This window comes from Podarcis filfolensis (assembly GCF_964270895.1).
Source record: "Podarcis filfolensis genome assembly, chromosome: 15".
Classification (NCBI taxonomy): domain Eukaryota; kingdom Metazoa; phylum Chordata; class Lepidosauria; order Squamata; family Lacertidae; genus Podarcis; species Podarcis filfolensis.
Genome location: NC_139618.1, coordinates 34232635 through 34249345, shown reverse-complemented (window position 1 = coordinate 34249345; position 16711 = coordinate 34232635). Strand labels below are relative to the sequence as shown.

Here is a 16711-nt window from a genome sequence, read left to right as displayed (position 1 = left end):
CTTCGGGCAGCAAAATAGTTTGAACCAGCCCTGGGCAGCAAATGCTGATGTGGTGTTGAGCCCAGAAAATAAGAGACACAACAAAACACGTAAGTCAATACCTTCTGTGGGCTCAGTTCTTGTTACTGGACCTCTAGTTTATTGTGTGAGCAGGAACTACTGAAACATAAGTCAACTTTCCTGAGGTGATGAATGAGTCCTGGTGGTGTCTTTGGCCAGGCTCTCTCATGGACATAAATGGGATTGGGGGGGGCAGCCAAAGTTGTTGAGTTTTTCCTGGGAAATCACAGGTAAAAATAAATAGGACATTGTGGGGAGCAGGTTTCTGCTGGGGGGGACACAGAACCTCAGATTATTGACTACTTTCATTTTTTTCAATAATATTTTCAATAAAATATGCCCCCCCTTGGCTATGCCCACAGGCTCTCTGTAAATATTTTCATGTTATCTACGGTGGGGCTCGGCTCAGAATATAGGTGTGCCAAAAACCAACAACCCTGGAATGTGATGACGCTTAAAGAGGAGACCTGAAACGCGAGCCGATTGGGTTTCTGCTCTTGGCTTTGCGAGGGAGAAGTGTCTCATTTCCCGGCATAAAAATTGCAGGATGTTTGTAACTGTTCCACTTTGGTGGCCTGCATAAAGAGGCGAGCCCCAGTCTCTGCTCGAGCAAACGACAAGGCTTTGCGGCTGGACATTGTTCGAGGCGCCCTTGACCACTGTCCGTGGCTGCCCTATGGCAAAGTGATGCTGGCAGGGTCAAAGGGCATCAGCAAAGCAAGCAAAGCCCAAGGACGCAGGACAGGAAGAGCAGAATGATGGCAGCTCAGAAGTGAAGTGAGTCACTCTTCTCCTCGACCGCATTTTTTTCCCCTTTCCCCTGCAGCCACGAAAGAAGTGAGGCAATGAAAAGCTTCAATAGACAGGAAAGTCCCCGCCCAGGAAATCTAATATTACATCCCCTCTTCTGAAAAGTTTTGCTTTAGCAGAGGCTGCCGGGGAGTGGACCCGTCTTGGTGAGTGGATGCAAACCTCGTCTCCTGCGCCGTGCAGATGTTTAAAACTTAAGCTAGGGCTGGAAGGCTGCTTGTGCCGGGGTGGCTGTGGAAAAGATTAGGCTTGCAGGCAAAGATATTTGCAAACAGCCTGGCTGAATTTGCACAAGCAGTTCCTGGCTGCTTTGTTCTGTCTCTCAACACCTCGCACATCCCTCCGCAAGAATCCTGGGAACAGTTGCTTGTCAAGCATTCTTGGAATTGTACCTCTGGGGGGAGTGAACTACAGTTCCCATGATTCATTGCAGGGGGTGCACTTAAAATGTTTCTGTGTGCAACACCTCCCTCCTTCAGCAAATCCCCAGTCAATATTCTGAGGGGAAAGGGGTGTGTGTGTGTCTGGGGGGTGGGGCAATTGAATTCACAAGCCACCCTGCAACTCCTTCCAGTTGTAGTCAACCATTCCTCCCTCCTTTAAGCTGTCTAAAAACAGTAGCTAATGGGACCATCACAAAAAAGGGGGCTGCCCACCCCTGTCATTTCTCTGCCCCTGGTAATTCAAGTACTAGCATAACCTCCACCTGTATTTCGATTTTTGTGGCTGGCTGATTCATCACAGCTTCCCCGTTTTCAGATAAGACCGAAACAAGTGGGGACCTGCAACAATTTGCAGTATATCCCCAGTTCCAAGCAGTAGCTTGGAGCAAGAGGAGCCTCTTAGCCCATTGCAGATGGGATCCAGTGGGACCAGTTTTCTCCGTTCCTATTCCTTGAGGCCTTTCCCGGCTGCATTAAAAGGATCAGGTAGGAGATGAAGAGAGTTTTGCCCTAATGTGCCAGCCTCCAGAAATCTTTCCCCTATTGGGTGCAAAGATGGCTTTTGCCTGAATACAATGCACAGAGCATGAGATCTGCCCCTGATCTAGGTGTCTGTTCCAGCTGAGAGCTTTCTTGCTTTAAAATAAGTAAGTAAGTAAGTAAATGGGGAAGTTAGCATCAACTGGCCCAACTGCCCTTCCCCATTGCAACAGATTGGCATTCCACACACACACACACACACACACACACCCATCAGAAACTATCAATGTGGCAATGGGTGGCATGTGACTAAAGCATACTTTTCCGAGCTTAAAGCGCATTACAAAACCCAAGGCTGGCTGCTTGAGTCATTTCCATGCCCCTGGGACATGATCAGCCGTAGCTGGTTGCTCACTTTGCAAATAAATTGCTTCAGCAGACTGAAAGGCAGTACTTAAACCTTAGGAAGATGAGCCCTGCTGAATTAGACCAAGGTCTTTTTGGCCTGGAGTCTTGCCTCCCACGGCAACCAGTCAAATGCTTCAAGGAAATTCTAAGGGTAGCATGAAGATCATCCCCTGCAATGGAGTGCAAAAATGCTCCCCTTGACCTTGACATTTAGCCATTGTAGCCAATGATCACAAACAAACCTGGCCACTGTCATCCATGTGCTAGTAACCTCCAGGCTAGACTACCGCAGTGCACCCTATGTGGGGCTGCCCCTTAGGTTAACCCAGAAGCTGCACCTAGTGCAACATTGCGTGTTCTGACTGCTCATTGGGGCAGAATATCGCAGCACTGCTGAAAGCACGCTGGCGGCCAATTTCTTGCTGGGCTAAGTTCAAGGTGGTAATGCTGGTACCCAAAGCCTCATACAGCTCAGAAGCAGGATTCCTAAAATGCCATCCCCTGTGTACCCAACTGATCGCTGTGCTCTGCAGGAGAGAAGGACACCTCAGATACCATCATATCAGGAAGCCTGTTCTGTATGATATAGTTATGAGACCTTTTAGTGTGGTGAAACCCACCCTTCAGAACTCCCCCTCATTATATCTCAGACAGGGCCATATTTGTCTTTTTGGTGCCTTTTGGACCTACCTTTTCCAACCAGTGGAGATTTATTATCCCAGCTTTTTTCTTCATCGGGCTAGGAACTGTATTTATATATATGTTTTTTTTTTGTTGATGGATTTTTTTATTGTTGAATCGCTTTGGGATGTTTCATGGGAAGCGATTCATGAATGAATGATGAATTAATTAATTGAAGTAAACCAGTACTCCTGGAAGTTGTCTAATCCCCATCAGAAAGCCCTTTGAGCCAGTGGCCCTCACTTCTTTCCATAAGTTTATTTGCCAGCAATGTCTCTATATTAGTGGCCGGGTATTCCATGCTGCACAGAATATTTTACATAACGGAGGAAGAAAGAAAGATCAAGAAAGAGACTCAACCAAGGATGGGGGACCTGGGATGTTCCAGTTGTATCATCAGCATCAATTGGATTTATTACCAGGTCTTCACTATTAGGTCCCAATTACAATAATATAAAGCTACAATATTGTAACAAACAGAAATTATATATATATCTATATATATATCTATATCTATATCTATATCTATATCTATCTATCTATCTATATATATATATATATATATATATATATATATATATATATAAAATATCAGTTAGGGATGTGGGTGGCGCTGTGGTCTAAACCACAGAGCCCTAGGGCTTGCCGATCAGAAGGTCAGCGATTCAAATCCCGGTGATGGGGTGAGCTCCCATTGCTTGGTCCTTGCTCCTGCCAGCCTAGCAGTTCAAAAGCACGTCAAAGTGCAAGTAGATAAATAGGTACCACTACGGCAGGAAGGTAAACAGTGTTTCCATGTGCTGTTCTGGTTTGCCAGAAGCGGCTTAGTCATGCTGGCCACATGACCCGGAAGCTGTACGCCAGCTCCCTCGGCCAATAAAACGAGATGAGTGCAGCAACCCCTGAGTTGTCCATGACTGGACCTAATGGTCAGGGGTCCCTTTACCTTTACCTATAATATCAGTTGAAACAATTTGCAACCAGTTTACACTCACACATACTGTATCTGTTAGGTGTCAAAGGCCAGTGAGAGAGCTGTATCTCCAGAAATTGACAAAGGCTGTATAGTGAAGGTACGAGACACAACTCTGTAGGTAGGGAATTCCACAGCTAAGGGGCTGCCACAAGGAAGGCCCTGTCCCAGGTCGGCCATCCCTGAGCTTTCAAGGGCAAATGAACTATGCTGATCTTAACATGCAAGAGGGAATGTAGGGAAGGATGTGGGGTTCTCCTCCCCAAAAAAATATTTGATACACATTGTCATCTCAAGTGCACCCAAAGAGACATGTGGTCCAAAATCAAAAATTGCTTAACCGCACCACTGATTCAACAGTTAACCTTAAATATTCTCCTTGCCAAGCATACACTTCTCACTGAGCTATGTCCCCTCTGTCTCATTCAGGGTGATAGCAATCTGTGGGTGGACTACTCTGTTCCAAGCGTGATAACCCTGAAATGTTTCTTTCTCTGCAGATCCCGGAACCATGTACACAGCAATCCCCAAAAGGTAATGAACTTTTTTCACTGCCCATCCAACAGCATGTTCCAGACAGGCTCCCTAGAACTGTGTTTTATTTAATGTAAAATTGGCTAGTTTAAACACCTTTATTATTTTATTTTTTAAAAAGCTTATTTACCGTACTATGGGCAGTCCCAGGCTGTTGCTGTTTTCGGTTGGGATGGAATCACAAACTGGGTAAATTTAATTGGTTGGGAGGTCTTGTGCAACAAACCCACTTCCCCGAAATATTGGACTTTTTGCAATAAGAAAAATGATGTGGAAATGCCCTGGAAAGTGTGGAATAACTCTTGTTTTGACACAATGTCATCTAACGTTCCTGCAAACAAATCAGAAGAAATACTAATCAAATCTCCCTGCAGACAAATTGGGGTGAATGTTCAATAAACAGGTCGTCAGGAAGCACCCATACAGGTAGTTTGTTCCTCAGTGGAAGGTTTCCCAGTTTGAGGTTCAGAAGGTAATTGGCTCTACCACTGTGCTACCATTTTGCATCTGACTCCAGCTCATGGACCTTGAGGTGCTAATTAAACAAACAACGAAGTGGATCCCAACATGCATCGTGTAAACAGTCTGTTTTCCCTCTTTCCTCCCTCATCCTCTCTCCTCACCTGGATTCACCTTGTATCTCAAGGGCAGAGAAATGGTGCTTCTCCAGACCTGTGATTCAGCTACATTAGTAAAGAAAAAGTGTTTTAAATGCTTTCTAACACTGGGATACATGATGGCGCTGTGAAGGTCTGTCTTTCTCCAACATGATTTCCCATTAGGAGGTTTTCCTGAAACGTTTTTGGGGGGTTTTTTATGTGTCTTGATCCAGCCATAGTTTGACTCCAGCTCTCATCTGGTATCAGAGTTACTTGAACAATGCAGACGGAGTCCAGAGTGAAAAGAAACTGATAATACTTTATTGGGTAAACAACAAAAAAGCAGTAAATAAGATGGGAAGAAATAAACAGAGATTTCTTGCCTTATTTACAGACCTTGTTCAGAGTAGGCCTAGACATTCCTCAGCACATACTCCCTCAGAACTACACAGACAGAGCACAAATGACCTCAGCAAGGATCATGCCATTCTGACTGGTTGCAAGGCAACATTTCCTCCACACACACACCCGGTCAGCTGATCGTCAACAGAATTAACCCTTAAGCAACAAACTGAATAATCCTTGCTGTTGTACTTCCAACATCATCTGTCGCAGCTATCATGGTCAATGATTAAGAATGATGGGTAGTTGTAGTCCAACAACATCTGGAGGAGCACAGGTTCCCCAACGCTGATCCATCCCTTTTCATCTTGTCCTCTTTGAAGTCTCTCTTCCTTTTCACTTCTACTTCTCTACTTGCATCTTACTGCCTGTTCCTTTGGTCTCATCCTATCCTGTCCCTTCTGTCTTGCAATCCATTGCTTTCTTCCTTTTTTGCATGGCAGTGGCTCGCCCTTCGATGCTTCGGTAAAGGAGCCAGGCCTCCACATCTGGCGAGTGGAGAAGATGAAGCCTGTGTCGGTACCAGAAGAGATGAAAGGCATCTTCTATTCTGGGGATTCTTACCTGGTTCTTCACAATGGACCTGATGAGCAGTCCAGTGTGCACATCTGGATTGGTAAGCAGCTAGGCTTGGCAGAGATGAGACGAATTATCCATATGCAGAACCCATTTGTGGGCTGATTCAGTAGGAAAGCAGCCTCCATCCGCACTTTCTCTTGAGCCAAATATTAAAACATGAGGAAGTGACACACATCAGGATATGAAAAAAGTGATCTTATAGGGTTGCCTTATTTCAAGATCGCCCAAAAAGTTGCTGAGCTTTTTTTCTTTCTTTTTTGGCAACACTAGATCTTAAGACACAATGACATGTGTGACACAGGTGGTACCTATTGGAGTTTAGGGAAATCTCTCTTCCACATTATTAGTATTATTATTGGGCAGTGTCCAACCAACATGTCCTGTCGGCACAAGGATTTATGCTTGTGTAACAGGACTTTTTCCTCCTCTCGCTGTGTGCACTCCAACTCCTTCCTAGTTCTCAATGAGCTGTTGCCTCCCTCTTGGGATTTTTCACATGCTCCCTTTGAACTTCTGCAGTCCTGAAGGTTTATCTGAGCATGCTCATGCTACGTTCTTGTTTTCCAGTGGCCCTATTTTGGTCTCATTTCTGTCTGTGCTCAACACCCAAGTTTGCTATTTGAGGGAGTGGTATACACGAGAATTATCCTGGGAATATCCATCAGAAGTGGAGCTGGAACAATTCCTATCAAATAACTGCTCTCTCCCTGTCACCCAGGCCAGAACTCCTCCCGAGATGAGCAGGGAGCCTGTGCTCTGCTCTCCACCAACCTCAACTTCTTCCTGAAAGAAAAGCCTATCCAGTACCGGGAGGTGCAGGGCAATGAGTCCGACATTTTCATGGAGTACTTCCCCCATGGCATCAAATATCAGGTAAGACAGGCCCAACCTAACCAGTTTTTCAGGTTTCTGCTTTGATCACCTGGGAGCACCGTTGCCAATTGTGAGCACAGTCACCTTATGAAAGAAGGCTTAGGCAACAAATCATGTGTTCATTTGTTCCACATTTATCTGCCCAGTCCAGATAAATATAATAATAATAATAATAATAATAATAATAATAATAATAATAATAATATTTTTAAATTTATTTCCCACCCTTCCCAGTTCAGAAAACCGGGCTCAGGGCGGCTAACAACAAATTTAAAACACTTAATTGATGCAACAAAAAAAGCATAAAATACAGCAAGGTAAAGGTAAAGGGATCCCTGACCATTAGGTCCAGTCGTGGCCGACTCTGGGGTTGCGGCACTCATCTCGCTTTACTGGCCGAGGGAGCCAGCGTACAGCTTCCGGGTCATGTGGCCAGCATGACTAAGCCGCTTCTGGTGGACCAGAGCAGCGCACGGAAACGCTGTTTACCTTCCCGCCGGAGCGGTACCTATTTATCTACTTGCACTTTGATGTGCTTCTGAACTGCTAGGCTGGCAGGAGCAGGGACCAAGCAACGGGAGCTCACTCCGTCGTGGGGATTCGAACCGCTGACCTTCTGATCGGCAAGTCCTAGGCTCTGTGTTTTAACCCACAGCGCCACCCGCGTCCCTATAAAATACAGTATAAAACTTGAATAACAATAAATTCAGAATTTAAAAATCAATTTAGGGGGGAATTCCATCCAATAAACATTAGATGATCACCAGGACTAGCTATCTAAATTAGTCCTATTTGGGCCAGTGAGGAGACCAGGGGAGAATTAGCTGTGGGATCTCAGAGAGGGTAATCTTCATAAAAAGGGGAGGGGGAGCGAAGGAAGGGGAATAAAAGATCAGGCTAAGTTCAGATTGAAAGCCAGGCATATGAGAAGCAGTAATTCAGTCTAACCTACCTCCTAGGGATGTTGTGAGGATGAAATGAGGAGGGCAAGAAACCCACATCTGCCACCTTGACATCTTTGGAGGGCAGGAAGGCCATAAAGATGCTCAAGAGAAACAGAAAAGTTGGGTTGTGCACAGTGCTTTTCTTCCGGGGGGGGGGTGTGTGCCAGTACTGCATAGCCTTGAGTGCCCCCAGGGGGGAGCACTGGGTGTGCGAAATCAAAATAAGTAAATAACGAATTTCACAAACACCTCACAAACTCATATGACAACGCTTACACTCGCAAACCTTAAAAGCAAGCTGCTTCTTGTGTCTCTACAGAAGCCTTTTGCCACCCTGGCACCATCCAGATGTTTCGGACTACAACTCCCTACACTGACTGGGGCTGATGGGAATTGTAGTCCAAACACCTGGATGGGTCCAGGGGGGCAAAGGTTGCTCTTGAGCAGTGTTTCCCAACCTTGGGTCTCAAGCTGTTTTCAGACTACAATTCCCATCGTCCCTGACTTGCTAGCTAGGGATGATGGGAGTTGTAGTCCAAAAACAGCTGAAGACCCAACATTGGGAAACACTTATCTAGAAGAAATGACAAACAACCGATGCATTTTGACCAGGAGCTGGTCTTCTTCTGTGGTCTAGTAATATCACAAAAACCACAACGTATAAAACTATGGAAAGCAGTACCCTTATTCTAGCCAAATCTGCCAAATTCAGGGCGGATGGAATAGTGTAACAGCAGTGCCACTTGTAAACGACTCAGAAATTGCCTCTTTAAAGACTAGAATGTGGCATTAGATAATTTGGAATTTAAAAGATATAAAATAGTGGTGTAGTGGTTAGAGTGTTGGACCTTGTAGACCAGGGTTTGGATCCCTGCTTGCTCCCTGGGTGACTTTGGACCAGTCACTGCCTCTTGCGATAAACAAATTAACAGCTTATCTCAAGGAGCCTATCCCCTTCATCACGCCAAACTCCAGCATCCTCCTGCTTCCTTGCAGACCTCAACCTCTTTTGTCTGTGCTCCACAGGAAGGAGGTGTGGAATCTGCCTTTAACAGAACCCAGGCCAGCCAGCAACCCAGTCCTATTCGCAAACTCTACCAGGTGAAGGGGAAAAAGAATATCCGAGCCACTGAAAAAGAACTGAGCTGGGCTAGTTTTAACACCGGCGACTGCTTCATCCTGGATCTAGGAGAGGTGAGCCTGAAAAGAGGAGAAGGAGAAGCCTCTCTCGACCTGTGTCTTCTATTTATAATTGCTGTGTTGTTTTTAATGTGTGGTTTTGGTGGGGGGTTTTGCATACAGTGGTGCCTCGGGTTAATTCGTTCCGGAAGTCGTTCTTAACCTGAAGGGTTCTTAACCCGCAACACGCATTCCCTACATAGGCCTCCCGCGGCCCCGGAAGCAGATTACGTTCGTATCCTGGGGCAAAGTTCGCAACCCTGAGCACCTACTATGAATTGATTTTAGAATGAGTTGATTTTAGAATGCATTTCAATTAATTGATTATGAGTTTATGTAAATTGTGTTACTTTTATTGTTGTTAGCCGCTCTGAGCCTGGCTTCGGCTGGGGAGGGCGGGATATAAATAAAATGTTATTATTATTATTACTTGCCCAGTTCGTAATCGAAGCGTTCGTAAGTAGGACAGTTCATAACCCGAGGTACCACTGTATTTTAATTACAAACATTTATGTTTTAACATTTTTATGGGGTGTGAGTGGGTGGGTGGGTGTTAAATATGTTTGCTTATCTTTTAATGTTTGCTCCATTTGCTTTTCGCACATAAACCGCTATTTTGGCATTTCAGTGGCACATAAATAATGTTAAGAGCATAAGAGGAGCCTGCTGGATCAGGCCAAGGGCCCATTTAGTCCAGCATCCTGTTCTCTCAGTGGCCACCCAGATGCCCTTGGCAAACCCACAAGATGGACCAGAATGTAAGGACAAACTCTCCTCCTGCAGTTTCCAGCAACTGGTTATCAGAAACATTATTGCCTCCATCATGGACAATGTTGATGGTGCTGTGGGGAAGAGAGGGGGAACATACAAGTTTGGAATATGGGCTAGCATGTTCTGCTAATGCCCTGTGAATAGGGATGGAAGGAGGCAACTCTTTGCATCCCAGTTCTGTGTTCATCAACGTCCGCCCTCTTTCCACTGCAATTCAGCTTCCCCTAATTCCTGCATAGTCTGTCTTGCTATTTGCTATTCAGTGGTACCTCGGGTTACAGACACTTCAGGTTACAGACGCTTCAGGTTACAGACTCCGCTAACCCAGAAATAGTACCTCGGGTTAAGAACTTTGCTTCAGGATGAGAACATTAATCGCACGGCGGTGGCAGGAGGTCCCATTAGCTAAAGTGGCACCTCAGGTTAAGAACAGTTTCAGGTTAAGAACGGACCTCCGGAACGAATTAAGTTGTTAACTCGAGGTATCACTGTATCTGAAACTGATGCAATGAATTGCATAATCAATTTGAGTAGAAGGGAAGCATCAAAGACGATGCAGAAAACAATGTATTTATTTATATGATGTTTACAAACTAAGAAAAGAACAGCATATGCTCCTACTCGCTTGGGTCATTTTCATTACTGACCCCTGACAAAAATGAGAATTGCAGCAAGTCTCACTCCTGTTTCCATTTCCGACAGAATTCTCAAACATCCCTAGTTAGGAGAGTGCACAACTACGTACATTGGGCGGAAAGAAATGTGCTCTTTTGTGTAGGATCAGGGTGGGTGTTCTGGATGACCATTAAGAGTCTGGATGTAATCTTCGACACCTCCCTTTCCATGGAGGCACAGATTGTAGCCATAACAAAGGCGGCATTTTTTCACCTCCGCCAAGCTAAGCAGTTGGCTCCTTACCTCTCTCGCCCTGACCTAGCCACTGTGATCCATGCAACGGTCACCTCCAGACTGGATTATTGTAACTTGCTCTACGTGGGGCTGCCCTTGAGACTGACCCAGAAACTCCAGCAGGTGCAGAATGCCGCGACGAGACTCCTTACGGGATCCTCGTCGCAGGATCACATTCACCCTGTGCTATACCAGCTGCACTGGCTCCTGGTGGAGTACAGGATCAGGTTTAAGGTGCTGGTTTTAAGCCTAGGACCCTCGTACCTACGGGACCACCTCTCCTGGTATGTCGCACCTTATGGTCTTCAAACAAAAACATCTTGGAGGTCCCGGGCCACAGAGAGGTTAGACTGGCCTCAACCAGAGCCAGGGCTTTTTCGGCTGTGGCCCCGATCTGGTGGAACGCTCTGTCACAAGAGACTAGGGCCCTGCGGGACCTGACATCTTTCTGCAGGGCCTGCAAGACAGAGCTGTTCCGCCAGGCCTTTGGCCAGGGCACAGCTTGACCCCCTCCTTTGGTAATTCTTCACAGAACTCTAGCCCAATGGTTGCCATCAATTTGATTTGAACTGATTTTATAATGAATTGATTTTAGAATGCTGTATTATTTTACTGTTGTTAGCCGCTCTGAGCCCGGCTTCGGCTGGGGAGGGCGGGATATAAATATTTATTTATTTATTTATTTATTTATTTATTTATTGATGTATGTATGTATGTATGTATGTATGTATGTGGGGTGGACGTGGGGCAAGATGTTCTGGCCGCAAATGGATTGAGAAAGTTTCTCCTCTTGGCCTCTCCTTTCAGAACATCTTCACTTGGTGTGGCAGTAAATCCAACATCCTAGAGCGCAACAAAGCCCGGGATTTAGCAACGGCAATTCGGGATAGTGAGAGGAAGGGGAAGGCCAAAGTGGAGATAATTGCAGATGGCGAAGAGCCGGCTGAGATGATAGCGGTAAGTTCCTTGCAAGAGAGGAAAACGTTTTGGGGAAGCTGTGGGTTGGTGTCTAGGAAGCAGATGGGCGTTGACTAAGTTCTCGGCATCAAGCTGGAGTTGGGACCTGTCTTGGTTTGGTGGGATATAAAACCCCTTCCAGAGGAGGGTCTGAGATATGAGTCGTGTTTTGGCTTCTTAATTTCATATTGAAAAGATCAAGGAAGTGATCTCCCAATAGGGCACACAAAACAGGTATTGAGGTACCCTAAGAGTCTATTGAACACCTCATTATTGCAACATCTGACAATGACTTTCATGTGTGGACATAGGAGATAAGAAGCTGCTTTGTCTGTCCACCCAGCTCAATATTGTCTACTCCAGCTGGTAGCATCTTTCCAACATCTGAAGCAGAGCAGGGCCTTTCTTATTATCTGCTATTTCAGGGGTGGGGAGCTGGTGGCCCTCCAGATATGTGTGGTTTACAACTCTCATCATTCCTTCTCATTGGCAATACTTTGTTGGAGCTGATGAGAGTTGGATACTTTACAAACAACAACACTAGAGATGCACTGGATTGGACCCGAACCTTCTGTGTGCAAACAATGTTCTCCCCAATTTTAGGAAGTTGCCTTATGCTAGATCAGCCCATTGGTCCATCTAGTTTAGTCCTGTCTCCGGGATCCCACCCCTCCTTCTCTCCTGCTAGGGATTGAAGAGAAGACCACCTCTCTGCCACTGCGACTCATCCTTTCGTAATGGTCAAGCAAGGCACAGAGGTGGGGTTCTGAGCCCAGAAATGAAACGTCTGGAAGCTGGGTATCAGTATTACCTGCCGCTGTCTTTTTCTAGGTCCTGGGTCCTAAACCAGCTCTGAAAGAGGGAAGTCCAGAGGAAGATGTCATGGCTGATCGGAAAAATGCAATTGCCGCTGTACTTTATAAGGTAACAACCTGTCAGGCTGCTGTTAGCAGATCCTGGATAGTTGCCCAGGAAAGTATAAAGACAAGGGAAAGTTTCTTACCGTCCTTTTTTATTTCAAACTTTACAGAGAGAGGCTATAGAACCCAGCATCTTGGATAATGGCGTTGTCCCAAGTGAATCTCCACCCCCCGTCTCTCCCACTTCCTCATTCGTCATTCTCGTTATCTCCTCTATGGGTGCTACTATGTGCCCTCTGTCTTTGAGCTCTTTGCTCTCCTACTTTTAAGGCTCACTGGGTTCTGGGAGATGGAGGGTCTGGAATGCTTTCTAATGTCAACGTGTCAGGCTGCTGTTGCTCTGGCTATCCCATTATTTCCCAGTTGCCATTTTGTATCTAGCTCCACCACCATTCCAGCTGCCATTGGGCACTTGGCTCTGTTTGGTGGATCCTAGGGTTCCAGTAATAAACAAAGTAGGTCCAACCATCTCGAAGTCCTGCCACACATGAATGGTCTCATGTCAAAGAAGGCATTTGCTCCTCTTTTCTTCTCATCTCCCAGGTATCCGACATGACGGGGAAAATGAGCCTGACTAAGATCTCAGAGTCCAGTCCATTCCATCAGGACCAGCTCATCACAGATGATTGTTTCATCCTGGACAACGGGCTATGTGGGAAAATCTACGTTTGGAAAGGTGAGACACGCGACGCACTGCTATGAGAACAGCCTCAACACTTGGTGTTGGGACTCTGTGAGTCGGAAAGGGGTCTCCTAACAATTCTCAGCACCCTTAACAAACCACAGTTCCTAGAAGTCTTTGGAGGAAGCCATGATGGTTTAATGACAGATGGTTCAGATTTCATAGAATCATAGAATCATAGAGTTGGAAGAGACCACAAGGGCCATCGAGTCCAACCCCCTGCCAAGCAGGAAACACCATCAGAGCACTCCTGACATATGGTTGTCAAGCCTCTGCTTAAAGACCTCCAAAGAAGGAGACTCCACCACACTCCTTGGCAGCAAATTCCACTGTTTCTTACTCTTACTGATTTAGGAGAAGGTTTTCTTTCTTCCTAAGAATATTAGTCCCCCGCTCCTTCCCAGTAAACACCAGCTGTTCTCTGCTTGCTCAGCATTAGACATGCTCTCTCTCAGCTCTTCTGACCTATCCTTTTCCATCTTTCCTCGAAAAGGCCTCCGAGCAAATGAGCAGGAACAACAGGCAGCCCTGAAGGTAGCTGAGGACTTCATCACTCAGATGAAGTATCCCCTGAACACACAGGTAAGCAAGCAGAGGCTGTGCAGCCTTATCAAAGTTTCTAGAAGGCTCTACTAAATGAAGGAAATATCCCCAAACTTGGGCAATGAATGGCAGTTTCATTGCCATTTACTCTGATTCCAGTGCGCTCCCACCGCGGGCATTTGAGGCCATGAACACTTTTGTTAGCCACAACCCACATCTATCCTGTAGTTTATTGAGGAATGCTGCTACTGGATGCATTTTCCCTCAAACCACCTTCTATCTGATTTGAAAATGAAAGCCATCGTTAAGCTTGAGGTGTGCACATTTGAGACACCTTTTGCACATGTGCAGGCGACATCTTTGTGAATAGGAGCTGGGGGGGGGGTTGCAGGTGTGGGGAAACAAAATATGCAATGTGCTTAAGACCCCCTCCCCCCCCTCTGGTGTGCACAGCAGTGTGCAAATACAACTTGAAATGCAGTGGGGTAAAAGAAATTAGCTGCACTTCAAGCCCTTAGGATGACCGAATGAGACCTGGGAATGTTGCAATGTGCTTGATCACTGGTGAAGCTGTTAAACACTTAAGAGCAGCCCTGATGGAACAGACCAAATGCCCATCTAGCAAGGGAGCCTGGTTCGCACAGTGCCCAGCCACAGGGACATAGCTAGCTGCTCTGGCAGCTGGAGTGGCGGGGGGCGAGCTGCCCACGGGGGCATCGTGGCCCCCAGTGATCTGCCCAGGCCCCACGCTGCCGTTTCAGGCAGCGCAGGGCTCTGAGCCACCATGTAACTCCCAGGAGAGACATGTGGCTCAGGCCATGCCCCACGGTAAGTGCCACCCCCCATGGTGTGCCATTTTGTCACACACACCCTCAAGGATGACACCCGGGGTGGACCGCAGCGCCCGCACCCACCTGAGGCTGAGCAAAATCATCTGTAATGTAGAGAGAATGGGTAGAGTAAGAGTTTTTTCTCATAATATTAGATGCTACAGAAGAGGCATTGTGGGAAATATAAATAGTGGCAAGATGCCACAAGTTGGCACTGCTTAGAGCACTGCAGCTGTCCACTGCAACAAGGTAAGAGTGCCAGGGCCAGAGGAGGGATCCCAGCAGAGGGCAACTTGCCCTGGCCCTCTCAAACCTAGAAGCAGCTTGGCCCATTTCTTTGGCATTGCTGGGGAAAAGAGGGGAGAGGTTGGAATAAAGCTAATGCTTGTGTACCATTAAAGGTAAAGGGATCCCTGACCATTAGGTCCAGTCGTGGCCGACTCTGGGGTTGCGGCGCTCATCTCACCTTATTGGCCAAGGGAGCCGGCGTACAGCTTCCGGGTCATGTGGCCAGCATGACTAAGCCGCTTCTGGCAAACCAGAGCAGGGCACGGAAACGCCGTTTACCTTCCTGCTGGAGTGGTACCTATTTATCTACTTGCACTTTGTGCTTTCAAACTGCTAGGTTGGCAGGAGCAGGGACCGAGCAACGGGAGCTCACCCCGTCACGGGGATTCGAACCACCAACCTTCTGATCGGCAAGTCCTAGGCTCTGTGGTTTAAGCCACAGAGCCACCCGCATCCCTATGTGTACCATTACACCAGGGCTATCCAACTTGGTACCCTCCAGATGTTTTGAACTCCAGCTCCCATCGGCCCCAGCCAGTATGGCCAGTGTTCAGGGATGAAGGAGTGGGAGACCCATAAGAGGGGTGCCTGCCATGGGTGTCCTTTTCTCATGCACCTTTATCCTGTTTCCAGGTGGAAATCTTGCCCCAAGGCCGCGAAAGCCCTCTCTTCAAACAATTTTTCGTAAACTGGAAGTGAAACCGAGTCGACATCGTGAGCTGGAAATATTTGGTGCATGTGCCTTACATATCCTGTTATCGACCATTATGCCTTATTAAAACGGAGCCACTGTGGCCTAACCTTCTTCTTTGGACTGAAGTTATGTTTTCGCTCATTCACAGCATTCCAGGCACAGAAAAGGGGGAGGGGCTGTGGCTCAGTGGCCGGACACATGCTCTGCATGCAGAACATCCCATGTTCAGTGCCTGACATCTCTTCTTAGAAGGCTCTCAGGCTGAAGGAGAAGTGAAAGACCTCCACTTGCCCAAGACCCTGGAGAGCATCTGCTGGTCAGAGTAAATAATATTGGGGCAATGGTCTGACTCTGCTAGGAATGGGGAGGAAATTTTATTTCACTTTGCATTTGAGGATGAACCTATCTAACCCAGACTTCCTGAAGCAATGTAGGAACTGAAACATGGCAAGCCTTCAAAAGTGGCCCTTCTCTGAATTTTGCAACGCAGATGTCCAGACAAATTATGTGTACAAGAATGTATATATAGTCAGGGGAAGTGTATGAGGACAGCATACAAAATGAATGGCGTTGGGGGAAATCGCTTTGCTAAACTGTGCATATTAGGTAAAAAGGCATACAAAAATAGCAGAAATTCACACTAATGTCCTGACGTTGTTTCCCCCCACCCCACCCCCTTGCTGCTTTCCAGGAGTGTCAAATGTTTTTTCCATAAAATACCATGAAAACAGGCTTAGATTGTTCCAGAACTGAAATGAACAATAACCAAAAAAACCCAAACAAACCCCACAATGGCATGATTTGACATTAATTTTAATAACTGCCGATAAATGTCCAAGGCTCTTTGTGGCCATTTTGTGCCTCTGGCAAGGCGGAACCTGGGTTAGGTGCCCTACTGCCCATCCAATACAGCGGTACCTCAGGTTAAGAACTTAATTCGTTCCGGAGGTCTGTTCTTAACCTGAAACTGTTCTTAACCTGAGGTACCACTTTAGCTAATGGGGCCTCCCGCTGCCACTGCACTGCCGGATCACGATTTCTGTTCTCATCCTGAAGCAAAGTTCTTAACCCGAGGTACTATTTCTGGGTTAGCGGAGTCTGAAGCGTATGTAACCTGAGGTACCACTGTTCAAGAAAGGTGAGCAATGGAGA

At 46.5% G+C, this 16711-nt stretch overlaps 1 protein-coding gene across 5 annotated transcripts; it reads left to right on the top strand.

Annotated features, from left to right (window-relative positions):
- Positions 1 to 545: 545 nt before the first annotated feature.
- CAPG (capping actin protein, gelsolin like) lies at positions 546 to 15670 on the top strand. Of its 5 annotated transcripts, none has more exons than XM_083588938.1 (10): positions 546 to 837; positions 4356 to 4389; positions 5834 to 6006; positions 6688 to 6842; positions 8813 to 8980; positions 11453 to 11602; positions 12434 to 12526; positions 13066 to 13198; positions 13698 to 13786; positions 15499 to 15670. In XM_083588938.1, exons 2-10 carry the CDS (start codon positions 4367 to 4369, stop codon positions 15562 to 15564), a joined length of 1050 nt encoding a protein of 349 aa, XP_083445064.1. In that variant the 5' UTR covers positions 546 to 837; positions 4356 to 4366; the 3' UTR covers positions 15565 to 15670. The 5 variants fall into 5 exon arrangements, with proteins under 5 accessions (XP_083445064.1, XP_083445062.1, XP_083445063.1 ...); XM_083588936.1 differs by having other exon boundaries at positions 560 to 1016; XM_083588937.1 differs by lacking the exon at positions 546 to 837 and adding an exon at positions 894 to 1016 and having other exon boundaries at positions 4353 to 4389.
- The last annotated feature ends 1041 nt before the right edge of the window (positions 15671 to 16711 follow it).